At 41.6% G+C, this 24,590-nt stretch overlaps 1 protein-coding gene across 2 annotated transcripts in view; it reads right to left on the bottom strand.

The window, feature by feature from the left end:
• Positions 1–23,703, bottom strand: part of LOC129727506 (uncharacterized) — a 39,087-nt gene extending 15,384 nt beyond the window's left edge. The window contains exons 1-2 of one of the 2 annotated variants that reach the window (XM_055685390.1): positions 23,282–23,703; positions 23,090–23,222 (exon numbers count right to left, since the gene is read on the bottom strand). In XM_055685390.1, coding sequence (XP_055541365.1) covers positions 23,090–23,183 — 94 coding nt within the window. In that variant the 5' untranslated portion in view covers positions 23,184–23,222; positions 23,282–23,703. Of the gene's footprint in view, positions 1–23,089 lie in introns of both variants that reach the window. The other variant, XM_055685389.1, reaches the window with a different exon arrangement.
• Positions 23,704–24,590: the final 887 nt, after the last annotated feature.

The raw sequence follows: 24,590 nt of genomic DNA, 5'->3' as shown, positions 1-24,590 counted from the left end.
TCCCGGTTGATCCACTACGCTATGCGAGCGGCTAGAAGCCAAGCACCCGATGCTCGCTCGGAGAAAATGCGACGGGAATTGTGTGGCTCCATTCGGGAGGTTTTGAACAGAGCTAATGGGAAAAAGGTTACCGACGAGAAACAGGGTAGGACAAAAGCGTTAGATGCGCGCCGAAACTTGTCGACGGAGTTGGATGACGCAAACGGAGGGGCAGTAGGTGGTTATTCGTTGGAGGAGTTACAACGCGGAATCGGCGAAGCCTTGCGACGTGATCCTTCGAGTGGTGCATACCCGAAGCAACCTCCAGGGAATCGGGATCCAGCCGTAACTCCAAAACAGTCCGAGGACCAGGCACTCCTGGAGCGCATTGCGTGTTTGGAAAGGGAACTGGCGAAGGCACGAATGGAAGGTTCACGCCAGAATGCACCCCCGCGCGTCGAGCGGATAGCCTCAGAGGGTGGTCCGACAAAATTCCAAAAAGCGAGAGAGAAGCCACGGGAACGGCATTCGATGATTTTTCCTCTAGACCTCAACAATCCGTGGGCGGAACAACGCGAGCAAAACCGATGGGACCGTTATGAACCTGAGCGTGTTCGACGCGACTTATCGCGGGATCGTCAGGGAGGTGATATCGGGGTAGACCGGCGGAATCGGGACCGATATTCACCGGATCCAGATCGTGAACGTAGGGAGCATCGCCCCAGACACGATCGTGATGCCAGTGGTCGTCAGAGAGGCGATACCGGGGCAGACCGGAGGGACCGGAACCGGTTTTCGCCAGATCCAGATAGTGGACGCAGGGATCATCGCCTCAGAGTCGAGCGTGAACGCTGGGATTCTAGCGACGACGACAGCTCTCTCGCGGATGATAACGTGTTCAGTCCGCATCGCAGGCGAGATAGCCGAAGGGAGCGGCGAATTAGCGACGCCGAAATTCAAAACGCTGACCGCCGAATGGAAAAGTGGCATTTGACCTTCAGTGGCGATAGTCGGCAACGGCCATTAGAAGATTTTCTCCACAAAATCCGTCGCTTAGCGCATATGGATCGCATTGCGGACGATGTACTTCTGCAACGAATCCATACGATCCTTAGAGGGGAAGCTTATGACTGGTACCTATGCTATTCTGACGAGTTTCTCACTTGGGAGGACTTTGAAGAAAGGATACGGTACATGTACGGTAACCCCAATAAGGACCAAGGGAATCGGCAGCGGATTTACGAACGGAAACAGCATCGGAATGAAACCTTTCTTTCGTTTAAGATGGAGATCGAGCGACTCAACAAATTGTTGACCACACCGTTGGACCAGCACCGTCTCTTCGAGGTGATTTGGGACAACATGCGACCGCATTACCAATCGAAATTGGCCTGCAAGACAGTTCGAGATTTACGAAAGCTCGAATATTATGCTTATCGCATCGATGCGTACGATCCCACCTTTCGACAGAATCGGGATGGACCAGCTCGACCCCCCAATCGAGTCCATCAGATCGAAGTGGAGAATCGTAGCAGCGACGAGTCGTATTCGGAGGCGGAAGAGGTCAATTTTATTGGACGGAAAGGTGAGCAGCGAAGGAAACCTGTTGAGTCAGCCAACCTTCCAGCGGAAACCCGACCAGTGCGGCAGCAACCAGCACACGGAACGGAGCGCTTGGGCCCGTTGTGTTGGAACTGTCGTAAGGCGGGGCATGTCTGGAGACATTGTTCCGAAGAAAAAAGAGTTTTCTGCTACATTTGTGGGAATCCCGGGAAGGTGTCCAGTAACTGCAACATCCACCCGCGAGTTTCTGCAAACAGAAGGTCGGAAAACTAAGTCGGGAATGCAAAAATGGGAACAACCGCATTCCAACTGACAGAGACGTTCCCAATGAAGGTTTTGACGATCTACTCCAGAAAGTGTGTGAGGTGCGAGTTCAGACCGAGAGTTGTCCGCACATTACGGTACACATTTTCGACCAAGTATATGACGCACTGCTAGATTCGGGAGCCAGTGTCAGTGTGACGAACATCCCTGACATTGCTGAACGAAACGGTCTAAAGCTTCAGACCAGTCCTTTGAAAATAGTGACCGCCGATAAAACCGTTCACGAGAGCTTGGGATACGTGCAGCTGCCCGTACGATTTCGAGGGGTGACAAAGGTTCTGCCTATTCTAGTTGTTCCTCAAGTCTCACAGAACCTAATTTTGGGATATAACTTCTGGAGAAAGTTTGGTATTCAGCCAATGATTCAGGGAGATAACGGATTCGAGTTAATCACTGCTATCGAGTCAACAAAACAAGATATTACGCCGGCAGCAGTGAAATCGATCACCACGTTACCCGCCTTGAAACCGATGGGGCCAGATGAGACGCTGGATATTCCGGCGTTGGAATTGCCAGAGCCGTCGAAAACAACCCCCGAAACGGTTGAGACCGAACATGATCTAACGGTAGAGGAGCGGGAAAGTTTGGTGAAAGCCATTAAGATGTTCCCTTGCACGACCGAAAACAGACTGGGGAGAACATCGTTGCTGCAGCATGAAATTGTGCTCCGAGAGGAGGCAAAACCGTGTCGGCAACCGTTGTACCGATGTTCGCCTGCAGTACAGGCGGAGATGGAAGCAGAGTTAGAGAGGTACAAACGGATGGATGCCATTGAAGAATGCACTAGCGAGTGGGCAAGTGCTCTAGTTCCTGTTCGTAAGACGAATGGGAAGTTAAGGGTGTGCTTAGACTCGCGGCGGATCAATGCTTGGACCAAGAAAGATTCCTATCCCATGCGAAACATGGGAGGAATATTCCACCGGCTTGGTAAGGCCAAGTATTATTCCGTTGTGGACCTGAAAGATGCGTATTTCCAAATTCCTTTGAAGGAGGAATGTCGGGATTATACCGCTTTCAGGACCCCACAAGGATTGTTCCGCTTCAAAGTCTGTCCGTTTGGCTTAACTAATGCGCCCTTCACGATGTGTCGCCTCATGGACCGTGTGATAGGCTTCGACCTAGAGCCAAACGTCTTCGTCTACCTAGACGATATCGTCATCGCTACGAAGACGTTTGAGGAGCACGTCCGGCTTCTGCGGATCGTGGCGGAACGCCTAGCTAAAGCCAACCTCACCATCTCGCTCGACAAAAGCCGCTTCTGTCGCAAGCAGGTTACATATTTAGGCTACTTGCTTACCGAAGAAGGCGTAGCCATAGACAATAGTCGAATCGCCCCGATTCTGAACTACGCTCGACCCCGAAATGTGAAGGACATTCGTCGCCTGTTGGGATTAGCCGGATTCTACCAACGTTTCATCCGAGAATACAGTCGGATCGTGGCGCCGATATCCGATCTTCTAAAAAAATCGAGAGCGAAGTTTGTCTGGACTGAGGCAGCTGAAGCCGCCTTCGGGGAGCTAAAAGCTGCGTTAGTTTCAGCACCGATTCTGGGGAATCCAGATTTTTCGCTTCCGTTCTCGATCGAGTCCGATGCTTCGGATAATGCTGTTGGGGCAGCGTTAATCCAACACCACAACAACGTGCCGAAAGTCGTGGCCTACTTCAGCAAAAAGTTGAGTAGTACCCAAAGGAAATATGCGAGTGTCGAGAAGGAATGTTTGGGAGTGCTCTTGGCGATCGAACATTTCCGCCACTTTGTTGAAGGGACCCGTTTTAAGGTGGTCACCGATGCTCGAAGTTTGTTGTGGCTGTTTTCGATTGGGGTTGAATCTGGCAATGCGAAACTGCTTCGTTGGGCTCTAAAAATCCAGTCGTACGACATCGAGCTGGAGTACAGAAAGGGCAAGAGCAATATCCTGGCGGATTGTTTGTCCCGGTCCGTCGAAACTATTTCTGTACAGGCGGTAGATGTCGAACAACAAGATCTGGCCGATAAAATCCAGCAAGAGCCAGCCAAGTACCCAGACTTTCGTGTTGTCAACGGGGAAATCTGGAAGTTCGTGAAGGTGGACGGAAGAGTTGAGGACCCGCGATTCCAGTGGAAACGGTATCCAGCAAAAGCGGAGAGACCCGAGATTGTACGTACGGTTCACGAACGTGCACATTTGGGCTTCGAGAAGACATTGAATGCTGTGAGGGAACGATTCTATTGGCCATACATGAGCAGTGAAGTGAAGCGAATCTGTCAAACCTGCTTAACGTGTCAGATGAGCAAAGCTTCGAACCAGAACACGACACCTCCCATGGCCAATCAGAAGAAGATCGCTCAGTACCCGTGGCAATTTCTCGCGATGGATTATGTCGGCCCTCTGCCAACTTCGGGCAAAAATCGAAATACGTGCCTTCTGGTGGTAACGGACCTATTTTCCAAATTCGTGATCGTGCAGCCCTTCCGACAAGCAACAGCTGAATCGTTAGTCAGCTTCGTGGAGAATTCTCTGTTCCTGCTGTTTGGAGTGCCGGAAGTGATCCTCTCGGACAATGGATCCCAGTTCACCTCTTCGTTATTCAACGATCTGTTGGCCCGTTACCATGTCACACACTGGAGAACGCCCAATTACCACCCCCAGGTGAATGACACGGAAAGGGTTAACAGGGTGATAACGACTGCTATTCGGGCTTGCATCAAGAAGGATCACAAAGAATGGGCGAATAACCTGCAACAGATCGCCAACGCGGTGAGAAACTCTGTCCACGAAGCCACCCACTACACTCCTTACTTTGTCATGTTTGGTCGGAACATGGTATCCGACGGCCGGGAATATCGGCATCTGCGCGACGCTCCAACTCCGAGTAACGACAAGATTGTAGACGAGGAGAGGGAAAAGATGTTAGAAGATGTGCGGAAAAATTTAAAAACCGCTTATGAAAAGCACTCCTCGTACTACAACCTGCGCTCCAATGCGAACTGTCCTACCTACTCGGTCGGTGAGCAGGTGCTCAAAAAGAATACGGAGCAGTCGGACAAAGGGAAAGGGTTTTGCGCCAAGCTGGCACCGAAGTACATTCCAGCGGTGGTAAGGAGGGTTGTAGGGGCACATTGCTACGATCTTGACGATTTAGAAGGGCGAAGACTGGGAATTTACAATTGTAAATTTCTTAAAAAATTGTCTCGTCCTTAGTCTAACGTTTCCACCGTTGCAAAATGTTGATAATTTTTTTTTCCAGCTATGTAACTCTAAGGAGTGACAATATGAAATTGATTTTTTTTTTTCTAAGCTATGCATCTCTACGGAGTGACAAGAATAAAATTTTGTTTTTCAAAGCTATGTAGCTCTACGGAGTAACTTTTTTTTTAATTTTAAAATAAGTGAGGGACCGAATTTCTTTCCGCTTTCTCAATGGTCATTGGGCAAGTTGCTGAATCTGCACAATCAAAGCGGCCTTAAGAGTATTGGCCTCGTAGAATAGAGCATGAAGTTTAAGAAGGAGCTGGGCAATGACCTGTCGAAAGTAGTGGAAACACGAATTAAAAGTGAGCCCAAAGCGATGATTTCGCCGTGGTCGAGTAATGACTCAGTTCTACTAATACTCGCCGCACTAAAATTTTAAGATTGTGTAGAATGGTAACAATTTGTTCCAATTCTCAACCTCATTTTGTTGAAATTCTTCAAACATTTTCAAGCTATGTATCGCTCAATTGAGTCGAGACAACTGAGCCATGATGCGAAAGCTCTGGTGCAGAAACACTGTTCTGCCATTTCGTAAGGAAGCGCACATTAGTGCGGCCCTCACAAAAACATCTATTTACTGGGGGATCCTTGATGCTGAAACGCTCGAGGAACTTTACGAAATGTGTTGAAACAAGAAAATGGCAAGTTTGAACGAAGAAATTGTTCTGAGCTAATGATGCGAAATATTTCATCAAGAATCGTCCACAGACAACGAATTCTTGGTGAGGGTTAGCATCAAACAAGGAGAGTTTCTTCGTTTGACCAGGAAAAACTTCTATAAGACGTTAGACAAAATTAAGGGCAAGGAAAAAACGAGGCGAATGTAAAATTTCCCTTTCGGCGTCAGTAATGTTAGTGTGTGCAACTACATCGAGTCTTAGGTGTAAGTTAGTACCTAACGCTATGTATATTTTTAAATTGTCCTGCTACTTAAATTTATTATTTTGAGTTAGTATGGTCAGTTTAATTTGTAAATAGTAGATTTAATTGCATGTTATTTATTTATTTCTTTATATTTAGAATATAAGTAAATATTTATTTAGATGTTTATATGGTTGCTGAATTAGGGTTAATTTATTTATTTTCTCTATCTGTTATTTATTCATTTGTTTAGTTAGTTAATTATTTATGTTAGTTAACATGGTTTGCTTAAAAATATTGTTAGTTTCTGAAATTTTTGTCTGGTTGAAAAATTTATATCTTGGTAAATTTATAGTTGAAAAATTTTATGGCTCGCTGCCGTCCTGCTAGCAAGCCGCTGCAGCCGTCCTTCGGTGCAAAATTTCATTCCAGTTCTCCGGCTATCCTAAAATTTTAAAAATATTAGTTTATGTTCGAAATCTTACCTGTAATTGGAAGTCATCTTTCCTGTTCACTTTTTCCCTCGATGTCCGGTTCTACCTCAATATTTTCCTCCAGACCCTACTCGTACCCGGGTAGTCTAGTCCGTCCGTCGGGTGCCGATGGGGGCGGTGATATGGCTCTACAAAACATAATTTTATATGGGAGTTCTCTTGTAGTGAACTTCCGTATAAATTATATAAAATTATCATTTTTCTTACCTGTTTTTTCCGATTTACTATCCTGTAGCACAAAACACACTCTTCTTAATCACTGTTTACTTTACGTTTGACGTTTCTATCGCTGCTGTACGGGTGTTCATATGTGTGCGTAATTTAGTGCGGAGCTTTTTATAGCACAGGGTGTTTAATCATTTTTCGTCTGTTTCGTTCTGGTCGATTATGTTCGATGTTAGAAACATTTCGTAAAATGTGTTTGGAGTTATTTATGTCGGTTAATGTTTCATGTTGTCGGATGTAGTCCGGTGTAGAAGCATAACCATTGTATGTTGAGTATTTATGCGAATTGCAGTGGCAGTTTTCTCTGTGACCAATAATTTCGGTGTATGAGTTACTGCTGGGTAAATTAATGTGGGTTATTGCGTTGTGGGCAAAGATTCGTGTTCAGGTGTGTCCTGGGGTGTCTTTGACGTAAACAGAAGGTAGATTTATGTAGGATACCTTTCCAACCGTAGTGTTGGAGTAGTCCTGTATGTGAATGTGCCAATTTATTGTTTTAATTGTTTGGGGTATTTATGAATATTTATGTGGCAGATTTCTCACTAGACGAAGAGTCGTCGTTAGAGTTACTGCTGGGGAATTTTTAATTTGGGGATAATGCGTTTGCCTAATAGAGAGAAGTTTCCAAAGAAGGAAATTCTCTCGAAAAGTAAATAGCATGGGAGTTTTGCTGGGGGTGCCTTTCCAACATAGTGATTGGAGCGGTCCTCTAGTAAAATTGCCTTGGAATATTGGAAGCTCGTTTTAAAAAAATAAAGCGATGCCGTATTTGGGAATAATCTATTTGGGAAATTTAATTGAATCACCGTACAGTACCGAAGGAACGTTACACGCCCATAGTTTGAATTTCTTGGTGAACCTAACATTTTGTAAATATTGTAAATAGTAGCTTAAGTTATGATTGCTTTTTGTAAATATTCTGCACATAATTTTCTTCCAAAATTTTCTCATTTGGTAATTTGTTTCTGTCAGGTTTGCAGTTACGAAAATTTGATTGTACTTCTACAATCAAATTTTCGTAAAACAGACCGGGGTGTTATGTAGCAATCATGTTGGTGAATTAAATTTGCATAATTATTCTTTGTCAATTTTCGAATTTATAGCTGATCTACTATAAAGATCATGGTTAGTTGGCTAACCAGGCGCAATTACACCTTGCGTACGAGTTAGCCGTTTGAATATTTGCTCTTCCTTTAGCCTCTCATTCGCGGTGACGCAACCCAAAATCTCAAGCACGAATCTGCGACTTACTTGCTTGTTCTTATTGGTAAAATCCCAGCCAGCGCAGGTCATTAAACTCGAGAAATGAAATGGTTAGATGCATGAATCTAATGGGAAAGGGAGATATAAACTCGGGTTTGAATTTGCCGTGGAAGTTCGTTGTAAAATTTCCGGTTTCAAACCAAATGTCTCGTTTGATCTGAGGGGCAAACCAATCTCGCTTCGATCATTTATAATCGAACGGCGAAAGAAGCCAGAGTGTGTGTTTTTGTGTTGTTCGCGATTTTGTTCGAGGTTTGTGTTAGCGTGAGGTTGTCTTAGATTAGCTAGTTGTTTTAAATTTTGTTTCTTTGATAGGATTAGCGCATGTTAGGAGTAGCTATAAATTTAGTGGAGACTTTGCCAGCAAGTGTGGTGAAAACAAAAGGTAAAGTTTGTCTGGGTTTGGCGGTAACTGTGTAACCTAACCGCGTCGAACAGCCGTTCGACGGCTTTTTACGTTTTATTTAAAAGCGCTTGGCGAAGCCATAAAACCCACCGCCAGCAAAGTACATCCACCCTCCTACCGCACACTTCTGGGACCCACCGTCAGCCAGGACAAGGCCCGTTCCGCCAGCCGCCGCACACTTAGGCGGCCTATGCTGATTCGCTGATCGGACTGATCGGCGCGTGCTGTAGCAGTTATCGACGCCATTGCAGAAACCACGACCGTACCTGGATGGGGCGGTGATTGCAGATTGAACCGATTGCTGTCGGATGCTGAATAAGTAGAAAGGAGAGGTAGTAGCCGCCGATCGAGTGAGTACGAACCATAAAAATCCCTGCGCAGGTTGATATAAACCAGTTAAGCCAAGACCCCCACCTTGAGAGAAGCTTTATGGCGTAGCCATTAGACACTCCACCCACGCACACTATAGGTTAGTGAGCTAGGTATAGATGGCCAAAATTTAGTTAGTAGTAAAACGAAGCATGCTTGTAAATATAATTGTAAAAGTAATATAGTGCGTTTCCCTGTTGTTGAAGTGATGTTTTTGATGATTTAGGTATTCTAAGGTGTCTCACGTCTCGCGTTCGTTCTAGTTTGTTTGTTTTGGTACTCCAGGTGGACTGCCTGGGAAAACAGTCCCCGCACTCTGGTTACGCTAAACTGGGCAGCAATCTGATTGCTCAGAATTGGTCCAGTGAGGAGAATCACGAGTTCGGTGTTTGAGGCTTTAGGATTATTTTCGCGAATTTCTGCGGTAATTTCTAAATTTCTAAAGAATAAATTTCAAAGCCGCTCATCTGAGGTACATCGAAATACATTGTACAGGAAGGATCCTTCCCAATTAAGTTGAATCCGTTTTTTGACTAATTCGGCGTGATGCGATCAACATAGAGATGGCAGAAAAAACTGTCCACAACATTCAACTATTTGTCTCGATTGGGAAGCCTACGATACTGCCACTGAAAATAGCGATAGCAGCAATGTATATCTACGTTAGATACAGTCATGGCTAATCGTGAATTAAGGAGACCGCCAGAAGACGCTACACGGCTGCGAAACACACCACAGAAGATGAAGTGTAGTAATATGTTAGTAATTTATTTGAACCGTAAATGCAATATGTTTATTTTGAAAAGATGTATAATTTTGTAATAATGCGTAATAGTTTTTTGATAAATCTTAGTAGATTTATGGGGTCCAGAATGTAGCAAACGCATTATTTAGAACTTGACAATATAGTCATTCAGCAACTCATTTAATATTGTTCTTATAAAAGGAATTAGAATAGATTTAATAATCGCAAATAGGTTCCCGTCATAGAGGAGATTGCTACATAAATAATCCCCGACCGACCCTTCGTGCGGGTGCTAGATTAGAAGCAGGTATAGAATTTCTAGATCCGTGCGAGGCCACTAATCGTAAGCGGTCTATTTTCTGTTCTGTTTTCTTAGTCTGTTAGGTTTAGCCAGCGTCAATGACTATGCGAATTATGGACGAGTAATGCTCAAGAAAAGGGCGATAAGTCCTATTATCAGCCGGCGCGTCTGCGTACGCATTATCATCTTATGTAGGGAAATAGGGAATGCAAATCCGGCGCTTTGTAAAACATTGTAACTATCTGAATGAATGTTGTCGTAGGCGCGTGTAAAGAAAGCCGATAACGTTCGGAACCTTTTTCCCGTTCAGGTACCGGATTAGGGGAAGGCAAATTTGACCTGACTAGGCGAATGAAAATTCTGTCGCGTTCTTATTTGTTCCCTTACGAAGATTCGGAGAATCTTCTCTCTCATTTTCTCTTCCATACGTAGGCATAGTTCATAAGATTCGAATTTGTAAATTTTGTATATATACCCGATTTGCTACCAAATAAAATCATACCACTAGCAAATACGAACTCGCACAGATCTTTCTAAATCCGAACGCTAGATTTCAGAGGTTGTCCCTTGTGTGTTTAAGCCTTTCGAATGCGAAAAGGACCTTTGCACACCGGTTAAGATAACCCGAGGAATCTAACCCTTTTAATAGAAAGACGTTCACTATTCTTAACTCCTGAAGTCGACAGATTGCATGACAGCGCCCCAGACGACGTTCTCGCGCGTTGACTGTTATTCGATTGAAAATTTGAAATGAACGTTTTTTGTGGCGATGGAGCTAGGTTCCAGTGTTACGTCTGTTAGTCTGTGCTTCTACTATCAAATTATTTCTTCCTAAGTTTCTTGGTATCCAAATTTTTTCTTCCTAAGTTTCTTGGACTTCAACCGAAATAGTAAAAAACGATTAATCAATGCATTTTTTAAAGTTATAACAGTGAAATACATTACTCGGTTATATCATGTACCTTGCATACTTTTGCATCATTATTTATGAACAATTATAATAGCTAAATTATGACTCTCCAGCATCACTACTTTACAGTGAAAAGGAACCTCGTTGTATTTTCTACGTGACGATTGCGTTATCGGATTCAGCCAATCAGCAGCCGGTTCAAATTGGTTGCATGTAACGGTGACCAGCTGTCGCGTCTTGTCTTAGCTCATACACTAACTCCAAATCATTCTTGAGATTAGACCTTATAATCTTTACGATCAATCACGATTGTAACAATGTTTGAAGTAACGTATCTAATGAAATAGCCGCATGTGCTTGGAATGTATCGCAATCTTGTGTCATATATTTCAGATGTTCTAGGTTCGCCTAATTGTGTTTGATTATGGGTCAGATGATCACCTGTCAACTGTCTTCAGCAACAGGATTTGCCTACATAGCATAGGGTAGAGATGTATGATGTACTATTACTTCCTACGTCAAATATTTACTTTCCTGGTGAAACAACTATCAGAATTTCACCTGCGTCACAATGTTACACTAACAAACTCGGTCCATGGAAGCTTGCCTTCAGATTCTTGAGCATCCCACACTTCCTAATCTTGCCCCACTTGGTCCAACCACCTAGCTCGTTGCGCGCCTCTACGCCTTATACCGGGCTGATTCCAGACGAGCATCATTTTTGCGGAATTGTTGTGCGGAATGTTCACAAAATGTCCCGCCCATTGTACTCAACCAGCTGTTGTGATTTTCGGCCCGCCGTAGAGTTGCACCAGCTCGTGGTTCATTCTTCGCCTTCATAGGCCATCCTTATGAAAGCAAAGCAAAGCCTTTGTGCTACATTCAGATTCGGAACTCGACCTTCTGTTTTATTAAACACAGACTTCGCAGCCAACTGTCAAGTGTACAGGACAATTGGATTGTTTAGCTATATCAGTTTTTTATATCATCTGAAAGATCTGCATTTTCTAAGTAAAACGTGATTTAAAATTTTTTTCTATCGTTGTCCTTCGCTTTTTAAATCACGATTTAAAACTGCTCGAAATCGCTACAATGACAGTTCGCCCATATACCAACTGTCATTGTTGCGATTTAGAGCGAACCTTCATTCTTCATTTAAAAATCGAAGGATAATGATATAAAGTTTTAAAAAATCACGTTTTGCTCAAAAAATTACACTCTTTCAGATGATATATAAAAATCGGAAATCCGTGAATAGCTAAACGACCCAATTGCGGGACTATCGCTACGATCCTATTGACACTAACAGTCTCTCCCGAGCCGAGACTCAAACCTACGACGACTGGCTTGTTAGGCCAGCATCGTACCTCGAGATCAGCTGGGAGGGTCCTTATATACTCCACCATGTCCATGTCCTAAGCACATGTCGTTCGAAAACGGCCCCTCGAGTATTGTCAATGTTCCGTGCGCGTAGAGGACTATCGGTTTTACAAGCGTCTTGTACATGGTGCATTTGGTACAGGGGTGAAGGTTACCAGACCTCAAGGTCTTGTGGAACCCACAGTGAGCACGACTTCCAGCTACGATACGTCTGTGGAATTTTCTGCTGCAGTTGTCTGACGTTTCCAATAATCCGAGGTACACACAGTTAATACAACTTTTTGCTCGCCTCGTCAATGACTGGAGGTGAGACTACACGCTCGTAAATAATAACTCTAAAATGAGTAACATTTGACGCATTTTCGTAAAAAGTGGAACAACTCTAAAATTGAGTAACTCCACAAATACTCAAAACTGAGTAACACTAGGCGTCTTTAAAAATGAGTCATTATTACTCAAAATTTGAGTACGACATTACTCATTTTTTGGGTACAGTTCAGTTTTATTGCTGGCTAGAAATCCGCCACGACCAATAAACGACACCACATATTCATAAATAATTATACCTTGTAATAAAAGTAAACAGTTATAATGCCTTCTGAGGCGCACACAATTGAAAAACATATGTTACAAACTGAAGCACATCATAATCACCTTTCAAAATGGACGTCGTTATATGCGACGTTACTCAGAAAGAAGTCATATGAAGGGAACCCAAAAAGTGAGTCAAAGTTACTCAAAATCAAAAAGGACTTCTACTCATTTTTTGACGTCTACGAACATCGTTCTAAACTGAGTCAGAGTTGCTCAGTTCATGAGTTATTATTTACGAGCGTGTAGTTCTTCTGTAATAGGGCCCAGTCTAATGTGATTGATTCATGTTTTTACATGTTCTACGTAGTTTTATGATTAATATCTCAATTTTAACTTATCAGATATCCATTTTCTCTTTTTGTTTTATGCTGCTTTGTAATAATATCTCAATTATTAATTGGGTTGTTTAGCTATATCTGTTTTTATATCATCTGAAAGAGCTGCATTTTCTAAGCAAAACGTGATTTTCAAAAAAATTGTATCGTTGTACTGCAATTTTTAAATCACGAATTAAAACTGCTCGAAATCGCTACAATGACAGTTCGCCCATGTATCAATATCAACTGTCATTGTAGCGATTTAGAGCGATTTTTATTCTTTATTTGAAAATCGAAGGACAATTGTTGTGATTAAATAAACTAGCAACACAGTCAGTAATAAAAAGTTATTTCCTCCTGTACACACGCGTCGTTATTAAGATCCTCAACATTTTGGCGACGAGGATAGAAATTCGACCAATTCTGCAAAAAGGAAGATTAAATTCGCTCTGGAGGAAACGGTTCCATTTAGTAACTGTGGGGATACGGTGATAAAACGTCGTTTTCATTGAAAATTACGTAGTAACTACGTCAGTGAGTGCACATAACCTCAAAGTTTGCAACACGAGGTAGGACGTAAAAAGGCCAAATAAATGGAAAACAACAAAGCTACATTGCTACCTTTCGATACATCGGATGTTTCGTCAATCGGCACCCGTTGGCGAAGATGGAAGCGATCATTAGAACTGTTTTTAGACGTTAATTGCATCGCTCTTCCTTCTCGAAAAAAGTCGTATCTGCTACATTTTGCTGGAACCCAAGTCCAAGATATATTCTATGATCTGGACAATCATGACGCTGCACCGCCCCAGGGATCCGATGTTTACCGCGAAGCAGTCAAGCTTCTAGATAATTACTTTGCGCCCTTAGCGAGCGTTCCGTACGACCGTTTCGTTTTTCGCAACTTGAAGCAAAAAGAGGACGAATCAAACAATGAAAAAAAAGGATGTATGTTTTCGCTGTGGAAACTCCGGTCATTTTGCGAACGACAAAAGTTGTCCCGCGAGAAACAAATCTTGTGACAAATGTAAAATCGTCGGACACTTTCGTAAAATGTGTAAAACAAAATCGAGCTCAAAACTTTCCACAAAATCAAACAAAAAGAGTGTAATGCAAGTACATCGTTTTGGAGAGGAAAGCAGTGATTCGGATGTCAGCAGCGATTCGGATGATTCAAGCAGCGAGAATAACATTAAGCAGATCTACACTATGGGCTCGAATCACGAAAAAATGACGTGCTTCACAGGCGGAGTTAAAATAAACTGGGTGATAGATTCTGGTGCACACGTAAATGTCATCAGTCGCAAAACATGGAAAGTCTTAAAACGTAACGGTTGCAAGTTCCACGAAGTGGCCAAATTACGAAATCATCTTCGGGTGTACGGAGACGGAAAAATAAAAATTCACCGAGTCATAAAGGCGGTTATTGCAACGCGTACGAAGAGCGTTGAACGGGAAATTTATGTGGTAGATAGCGAAAACGGCGATAATTTGTTGAGTAAGCGAACATCAATGGACCTAGGGGTTCTTGAAATTCATGGCGAAGTTTTTAGCGTTAAAGACAAGGAACCACGGGTGGGAAAATTGAAAAATGTGCAAATAAATATACAACTTAACGGCAGTGTCTTACCGGTACAAAAACCATGCCGACGATTGTCTAATCCGCTACAAGAACTAGTAGAGAAGAAATTAGAAGACCTTATTGACCAAGATGTTATAGAACCAGCTCCTCTTAAAATTACTTGGGCATCTCCTTTAGTGGTAACACCAAAATAAGGTGGAAAAAATGTACGCCTGTGTGTCGACATGAGACGTGCTAACGAAGCTATCATCCCAGAACGTCATCCGTTGCCAACATTCGAGGAAATAATGCCGCACTTGGATGGATGCAAGTATTTTAGCAAAATAGATTTGGTAAAAGCTTTTCATCAAATCGAACTGGCTCCTGCATCACGAGAAATTACTACGTTTGTAACTCCTAACGCGTATTATCGATACAAAAGACTCATTTTTGGCATGAGTTGCGCTGCCGAAATTTTCCAACGGGAAATTGAGCAGGTGTTAAAAGGCCTAAGAGGAGTTAAAGTTTTCATAGATGACATCCTCGTATACGCTAAATCCAAAGAAGAACATGATTCAAAGCTCAAATCCGTTTTAGACAGACTGAGAGCAGCTGGGTTGGCAGTCAATATGAAAAAATGCGAGTTTTGTAAAACGTCCGTTGATTTCATGGGTCACACTTTGTCCGAGAAAGGAATTTTACCAACAAATGATAAAGTGAACGCTATTCAGTCATTTAGGCCTCCCTAGAATTCTGTAGAAATGCGCAGCTTTTTAGGCCTAGTTAATTATGTTGGCAGGTTTATCCCAAAGCTTTCAGACACATCAGCATCGCTGCGAGAAATGACTGTTAAAGGTAATAAGTTTGTTTGGACTAACGAAAGGAAACGTTGCTTCGAGAAAATTAAAGCTACCCTGTCCAACCCCCAGTACCTCGGTTACTATAACCCAAAACATCGGACCACACTTGTTACAGATGCTAGTGACAACGGGCTAGGAGCAGTTTTATTACAGACTTCAAACGGAAGATCTCGTGTTATCAGCTACGCTAGCAAGAGCCTGTCGAAAACAGAGAAAAAGTACTCAACCCTTGATAAGAAGGCATTAGCAATCGCTTGGGCATCGGAACGCTTCCGAATGTACCTCACCGGTCTAGATTTCGTCGTACTCACAGATCATAAGCCGCTAATTAATATTTTTAAAATGACTTCAACTCCCAATCCGCGACAAGAACGGTGGGTGTTAAGGATGCAAGCATTTCGTTACACTATTCGTCACGTTCCTGGTGAAATCAACATAGCAGACCCGCTTTCGAGACTGGCGGAAATTTTGGACAGCAAAACTTTTGATAGAAAATCAGAAGCTGAGTTATGCGCTATAGTGGAGGCAAGTAGACCGGTGGCAGTAGCAATGGCTGAAATTATCCGAACTTCGCGCGAAGATGAAGAAATTCAGAAAGTAAAGGCAGCACTACAGCTTAACAAATGGGATGATACCATTAAAGGATACGCACCGTTTCAAAGCGAGTTGTGTGTCGTCGGTGAAATTTTGCTGCGTAGAAATAAAATTTGTGTACCGCTATGCTTACGCGATGCGATATTATGCTTGGCACATACCGGTCATCCTGGTCGCGAAAAGATGAAGCGAAGGTTGAGAGTCGCAGTTTGGTGGCCCGGTATCGATACAGCAGCCGAGAAAATATGCAAAGAATGTTTCGAATGTCAGCTTGTTGGTCAGTGCGATAAACCTGAACCGCTACGCGTTCGTGAATTACCTACAACTGCTTGGTATCACCTCTCTGGTGACTTTCTAGGGCCCCTACCTGACGGTTTCTTTGTATTTGTTCTAATCGATTTGTATAGTCGCTTTGTGGTGGCAGAACCTATGAAATCAACTACATCAGGCGATGTCATTCGTTTTCTAAAAATGATATTTACTAGAATGGGACTACCAAATATATTGACCTTTGATAATGCGAAAAACTTCTCTAGTTTGGAGCTTCAGGATTATTGCGTGGACAACGGTATTAGACTAACTCATACTATCCCCTATTGGCCAAGTGCAAACGGGGAAGTTGAGCGTCAGAACAGGTCTTTCCTCAAAGTGATCAAAATAAGTAAACACCAAGGCAGAGACTGGAAAGAAGCTCTCCAGGAATATTTATACATGTACTCTCTAACACCGTATTCCATAACAGGAGTAGCGCCCGCGCAATTGATGTTTGGTAGGAGATTTCGGGACGTGATCCCGCATTTTCAGCCTGATGCCAATGACGACGAACAACTGCGAGATCGAGATAAGGTGTGTAAATATCAGGCAAAAACAGTGAGAGACAAGAAAGTCGGGGCAAAAGAGTCATCAGTAGTAGTCGGAGACGAAGTATTGATGAAAAACTTGATTCCACAGAACAAGGTGTCCACAGGATTCCTTCCGAGTCCAGCAACAGTGGTCGGGTGTTATGGAAACAGTGTGACACTTCAAACAGTAAAGGGACAAATCGTCAAGCGGAACACATCCCATGTGAAGAACCTATTACGTCCGCTATCCAATGAACAAGTATCAGCAGAACTCGGCAATTGCGACGAGACAGCTAGAACTACGAATAACGGAGAGTCAATGTTACCGCAACGACCCCGCAGAGATGTGTCGCGCCCTAAACGTTTTGATGATTATTCTCTTGACTAGTTACTCGATATACTGCTTAAATTTATCATAAACTTTCAATTAAAGGATAAGAGATATGTTGTGATTAAATAAACTAGCAAAACAGTCAGTAATAAAAAGTTATTTCCTCCTGTACACACGCGTCGTTATTAAGATCCTCAACAACAATGATATAAAATTTTAAAAAATCACGTTTTGCTCAGAAAATTGACCTCTTTCAGCTGATATATACAAATCAAAAATCCGTGAATAGCTAAACAACCCTACTTATTACTTTTGCTTTGTTCAAATAATTTCTTAATTTTTTTCGACTTTCTAAATCTTCCTAATTCAACAACCCAAGAAATGATTTTCAGGATTTTTACACTCATTACGACATCCAGAGAAGTTCTTTGCTGTTTTGTGGCAGTCGTGCCTGTTTTTTCACCCGTTCAATCCAGCACTAGATCTTTCAATCAACGATTTGTCAGCTTAACGAAATATTGAAAACGTGCTGTTTGCATTTGCGGCTCCAGGGTGGGAGTGTCTTTCCGGGAATGGCTGGCCGAGATACTTTTTGAAGTAAAAAGGGAGATAACAACGCCATAGTGGATAAACTGAGAACGTTTTTAGAAGTAGCACTTTGGAGTTTAAATTCTCCTTGAACTATAAATAATACTGTGTGATGTATTACACTAGAAATTAAATTAACTAATAAAGGTGAAGCGGCTAAAGCCGCCAGTGGTTATTTGTGTGCGGCATGGAAAGTAAAAGCGCTGCTTGTGTGCAAGAAAACACCATACCATGTGAAATAGGATTATTAGAAAAAGGAGATAACTAATGATTTGTCATTAGTAAGTGAAATGATGCTGGAAAGCGTTATGGTATTATGACCATGATCAAAACAGTGCTTAGAGCCGTATCATGCCTCTAATTACTTCGGTGGTCATATAAAGTATCCAGGTCGCCATAAGCCACATGCGGACCTATTCCGGACGTGTTCTGGATACTCCGACCCAAAATCCATCAAACGACTTGAATTCCAAAAAGAAGTCCATTAGTAGCCAAATGTAGAGCCTTAAAGTTATCATAGGCCACTTTAAAAGTAAAAAATATGATGGAAAAACTGTTCGGGTCGATTTTAGCAACATAAAAAATTTAAACGTGTTACCAAAATCGAACAGGGCCTGTATTTCATTCAATAATTTCTGAGCAAAGTCGCCGCGAATTTTGAATACCTTCGGTTTTACTAACTGCGAATTTTTAACTTTTTTGCCGTGGATTGCCATCATCACGCATAACTAAATTGCTTTTTACGTATATTATTTTGATTTCCCTTTCATATTTGTTCATTTTACATAACAAAAATAAAGAAAGTAAAACCCATAAAACCTTGAAATCTTAACCAAGTTGTTGGGAAAAATTAGATTTTTCATACGAGCCTAAAATCATTGAGAAGAAAATTGAGTAACATTATTTTCACATTTTAGCTTGTTAAATGTAACAACGACACATCGAATCGTAATAAATTTCAATAGTTAGTTAGACCAACTTTGTTAAAACTAACCTAGCGGTTGCTAAATAAATCGCGTGGATTTATTTTAACAACAGACACACAGGCATTTGCTAGGTTTTCGGAGAAGAGTGTATTGGTGGATTTGACTCTACTCTGCGTTGCTTAATTAAAATGCTGGTTTCTGGAGTATATTATTATGGCTTAAAGGCAAGAGATTTTCATGTAACGCTAATTTTATCTACCTCCCTTGTTCTATGTAATATTTCGTAATGTTAGAATGTTATCCTTCTCCCCCTAGGAGCATTACGAAATTTATGGATTCCACCTAAGTTCCAATCTTTATAAATGTTTTTTTTGAAGTAGAATACTTCTCTCAGGAAGTTCGGCTACATAGGGATGTTAAATGAAAATCTAAAACCGAAAAAAGTGAAAAATATGTCCAATTTCAAATGCTTATAAATCGGTTAGTATTCGATGGATTTCCTTCGCTCTTGCAGCAATAGATTGGAAAATCTTCTAAGATTCTTCCCAAAATAAGATAATTGTAATTTTATTATTCACACTATTGTACTATTGAAAATAGTCAAGCCTTGTCAAAACGAAAAATTCGACCTCTGATTGGTCGTTATATGCTTGCTTCCTAAGCACGGTCGACAGGATCATATACCTTGCAATTGAAAACATGCTATTTGGCCTATATAAGAGCCTGTTTCAGCCTGAGCCGCTCATAATAGTTCTAGACTGCGACAACAGTAGTCGTCCTTCCTTAACAGCAGCACTAGCCCTGTGATTGGTCACCACGTCTCAGGAGCAGCGCGGTTTTTCTCAGCGTGTGTCGCCAGACAGCCATTATTCCCCCCGTGTTGGGGCAGCATGAAGATTGCCATCAGGAAATCCAATTTTGGAAATCAAAATGCCTTTTTGAAGGCAAATAAACAAGTCATTGAAAGTTAATAATTTTTGTCAACGCAAGCAAGTATTCTGTGTTGCATCCTAGCAAATTGAATTTGTCGCACCCGTCTAATTTACTGAATGTGAAATAGCTTCCACAGTGCATGTTGTCCGTGTATCTTAATTCCCTCAATGTTAGGGCAGCTCAAAGGTTGTAATTAGCAACCGATTTTGAACCGCAACATGCTTTTTTCAAGGCAAATAAAAAAATAATTGAAGGTTAATAATTTTCTGGCATCAACACAGGCAGACATTCTGTGCGGGATGCAATCAAATTCTGTTATAGTTGTCTAATTTTCACTTTATTTAGTAAACCCCCCACTGTAGGGGCAGCGCAAAGGCTGCGATCAGCATAACCGACATTGAATAATAAACTGCCCTGTTAGTACGCATTCACGAAAGCAGTTAGTTCGACTATGCAGAGCTAATATGAAGTCGATTCAATCAATCAGCATAAACAGAATTTCGTCGTCTCCCAGCTGCCAAGTTGCAACATGATGCAACACGCAACAGCGAGCAAACGAAATCGCTTGATGTTACAAACCGCAATAAGATACGGGTTAAAACCGTTGCGTGTGTGAGAGCACCATCGGTGTTTATTCGCTGGATACACTATCGACTGTCTACTGAACGCAATAATCTGCTTACATGCGACACGGGGACGGGAACATTTTCTTCAACCAAGCTGCACAACACGACACAAAACATGTTATTTTGTTGCTTCAATAAGAGTGCTATCGGTCCGGCTCGACAAAAAATCATTTTTGTGCATCCGTGCTACGAAACTGAGGAAAAACTTTAGAAACTGAAAAAAGAGGTGGAGCTTATCAAATGATCGCTCTGAGCCAGAATGAAGTCACACATATTTTTCAAGTTATATCATTCCACCACGTACGAAAAATAATTCATTCCTATTTTCATCCCTATATAAGAGCCTGTTTTAGTCGAAGCCGCTCATAATAGTTCTGAACAGCGACGACAGAAGTCCTCCTTTAGCAGCAGCGGGAGCGAGCAGTGGGTACCATCGATAGCGGATAGCGGCCACAACTGTGGCATGGCTGCGGATAAGCGTAGCAGTTTCAGCGGATCTCACCATCGATAGCAGCAGGGCCAGCAGATGCAGGTACAGCGGATACCAATGGCGGCCACAACTGTGGCATGGCTACGGATAGCGTTGCAGTTGCTCAGCAGTTGGGCCAGCGTATAGCGGCCACAACTGTGGCATGGCTATGCATAGCGTAACTGTTGCAGCGGGAATATCAGCATCGATAGTAGCAGGGTCAGCTGATGCAACAGACACTCCCTTCACTAAAATGCTGTTTCAGTGTGGTAGCGGGAAGCATCAGCAGCAGGCTTGCATGAAGTGAATACATCAGCCAGCAACTTTCTCTAAGGCCTCTGCCATAGTAGACGCGAAAAGCGGTGCGAACCGATTCGCTCGGCCGTAGGTTAATGTACAGCTCTACTGATGGCTGTACATTAACCTACAGCCGAGCGAATCGGTTCGAGTCGCTTTTCGCGTCTATTATGGCAGAGGCCTAATGGGAAAGTTGTATCATTTTGTTCAGAAGAATATTATTGTAGGTAATATTACAGAGATCCGATTTTGAATTGAGCAATTGTTCTTTTGAGAACAAATAAAACACTTATTTGAAGAGTTAATAACTTTTGATACCAATGGCAGTATAGTGACAGCCTCAGCGGTAGATGCAGATGCAGCCGGTACTTCCCTGAGGCCGATGTAAAGGTAAATGGGAGCAGTACGGCGAAACAGTTCGGGTTATGCTTAGACGCGCGTCATTTTTCGTTGTTGATATTCTCCACATGAAACGACGCGCTTTCGTATGATAGCGGTGGTATTAGCGGTAGATGCATTTGCCTACACTTCCTCCAGTAAAGCCGTGTCTAGTTTTCAATGTGAAAACACCTTTCTCATTGTGTTGACCGTGCGCCTTAGTCCTCACTATCAAGGTAACACAGATATGTAAGATAAACACTACATCCTATGATAAATTGAACAATTGTCCTTTTAAGGACAACAAATGAATTAATGAAGATTTAATTTTGAATTAGAATACTTCTCTCAGGAAGTTCGGCTACATAGGGATGTGAAATGAAAATCTAAAACTGAAAAAAGTGAGAAAAATATTTTTTTCCTTCGTTTTTGCAGCAATCGATTTGAAAATCTTCTAAGATAGGAAAAAAAAAATATTGCAATTTTATCATTCGACCTATTGTACTATTGAAAACTCTTAAGCCTTGTCAAAACACAAAATTCGACCTCTGATTAGTCGTTATACCGCGCTTTCCCAAGCACGGTCGGCAGAGTTATGGACCTAGTAAATTGGGAATGCATTATTTGGCCTATATAAGAGCTTCATCAGATAATAAACAAACATTTCATCGGATATTAAATTGAACAACTGAAATTTGAAGAACACAAATGATTATTTGAAGAGTTAATATTTTATTCGTTTTGCGCTATAATCCAAAGTTAATTATCTTCATCTACATGCATACTCTGACTATTATTACGTGTTTGCGTCGCTTAGCGTTTGGCTACGGTCATGCAGAACGCAAATAACGGCGCGATGCGATTCGGCAAGACGAAATCTGTTGGAATGTATAGCTCTACTTCGCCTTAAAAAGATCTGTACATTTCACCACGGTAAGGCGAATCGCATCGCGCCGGCATTCGCGTTCTGCATAACCGTAGCCTTTGTTCCGTTCCCGTTCAATGATGTTGTATTAAATGTGCATATTACAATTCGGCAGCACTTCAACTCCTCATTTGCACAAAATTTAAAAATATTCAATGAACTTCATTCAAAATATCAGACAAAAAGAAATTACAATACTGCCAATGAACGGTCAACGTTTATTTACTAGAAAAAATGACTGACACGCAAGCAGCCGGGTTATCTTTCTTGTAAAAGTATTCTACTTCAACCTTGCGGTCGTGGCTTTGCATACAACCTTCTTGTGATTTTTTCTGATTCTAGTTTGATTCTAGCATAGATAGATTTCTTTAATTTTGAATGAATACCCACTGTAAATACACGAATGGAGATCTTCTGTGTGTTAGCTATCTCGCCAACGTTATTAACCTTCTAGTGCCCAGTGCCGCCTTTAGACGGTCTTCAGTTAAACCTCTGAAAAGCTTCAATAAGAACTTAAAAAATGTTTATAAAGCTTCATAGTGATTTTTTCGAAGTCCTTCTAAAAATTAATTTAGTCACTAGAGGGTACATTTACTTACGAGAGGCAATTGTTATGATATCCAAATATATTTTTCATTGATAAATGTGTTAGATCAGTTAAAAATGTATTCTCATCATCTAATTTCTGTTTTCTTTGATAAGAGACAAACAATACATAAATAAATGAAATTTCTACTAGCTAAGGGCTAAGTTCTAAAGTATTTTGCAAAACAACTAACAAATCAGAATACTTACTGTTAAGTCTTTGTAGTGAATTGTATTTGTACGTATGGTAGTAAGCAACATGGTCCACCTGTACGGTGTTCTTTGGTCGATCAGATTTTGCCATTTTATCCGAATCAGGTTGACGTTATTCTCTTGCATCAATCTGTTAGATTGCTTGTAAACGGTCAAAACTACTTCATGAGATAAAGATGCGCCACTCACATTACATTGAAATTGTTTGACTGTTCCTCATTGTTTTAATCTTCTCATATGAGATAGTCTATCCAATCACTAAGATGCACTGTTGTTGCTTGAAAAGATACACAATTATCAAGTGTTTGAACATCCAGATTTAAATGGAAGGATCGTGTATTTAGATACAGGATTGTCTGGCATATACCAATAACTATCAGTGCAAGCAATTCTGTAGATGTACAGTGCGCCACTAGCCTATCAAACTGCTGAGTGATTTCAATCTCAGTCGCTGCAGAATGTTTTGTCTGTACTGTAAATCGTCGAGATCAGAATGACTACTAATATCAGAAGGATCGCCGCATCACACACCCAACAATTGTTGCACTTTTTTTTAAATGATTTACTGTAGCTAAAAAAAGATTACGTATATACACAAAAACAGTGATTAGGTTGAATACACATGCTCTTCGGCTCATAGTCAGACTGATAAAGACTTTACAACCTCCATATTTACAATCATCAAAGCAATCCGTGCGCCTGAATGAAGTTGAGGAAAAGATTTTTGTTCGCTCGTTTCGGTAAACCAAACTGGCTTTGAATTTATTTTGACATCAAATCGAATTCGTGACTCAATCACACATTGTTTTCAAAGCATCCATTGACCCTTGGCGACTCCTCTGTCTTGCGAGAGCAGCGGTGAAAATCCAATTCACCTTGAATAAAAACCAGATTTCAATTTCTGAACGGAGCTCACCGCATTGTGGTAGAACAACACGTGTTCCGCACCACGTATCAATGTATCAGTTTCAGGGCTGATTCAAGTGTCTTGTTTTAAAAAATGCTGTGTATTTGATATGTATATGAAGCAATTAAAATAATAAATCCATTGAATATGGAATCGATTGAGCTATGACCAGTTTTTCTATAGCGAAGATAGCGTTTACATTATCATAGTTTTATTGTTATTCAGATATCAATTTAAATGACTTTTTGCATTTCCATCTTAAATCTTATTGTTCATTGTATTTGTGAGGTTCAGATTAACTTATTGTTATTTTACTGAAACGAGTTATACATGACTGAAGACTATGAGTTAAACTTCCTGAAAACATAACCGTTCATTTCTAAAAACGTTAAGTGTCATTCGTATTTGTGTTCGGCCCTCATGAAGGGGACTGTGGGGTTTGTCAAGAGACCAGATTTTTAATCTTCCTGATTTTACTATTCGCTCTGACGGAGTTACGGTGCTGCCACCTTCAATTTGTTTACTCTATGAGTGCAGTGATTTGCTATGAGTGTGTGATTTAAATGATAATGAAATTCGTTGTAATAAACT

Source organism: Wyeomyia smithii, chromosome 3 (assembly GCF_029784165.1).
Source record: "Wyeomyia smithii strain HCP4-BCI-WySm-NY-G18 chromosome 3, ASM2978416v1, whole genome shotgun sequence".
Lineage (NCBI taxonomy): Eukaryota > Metazoa > Arthropoda > Insecta > Diptera > Culicidae > Wyeomyia > Wyeomyia smithii.
This window is presented reverse-complemented; position numbering and strand designations above follow the sequence as displayed.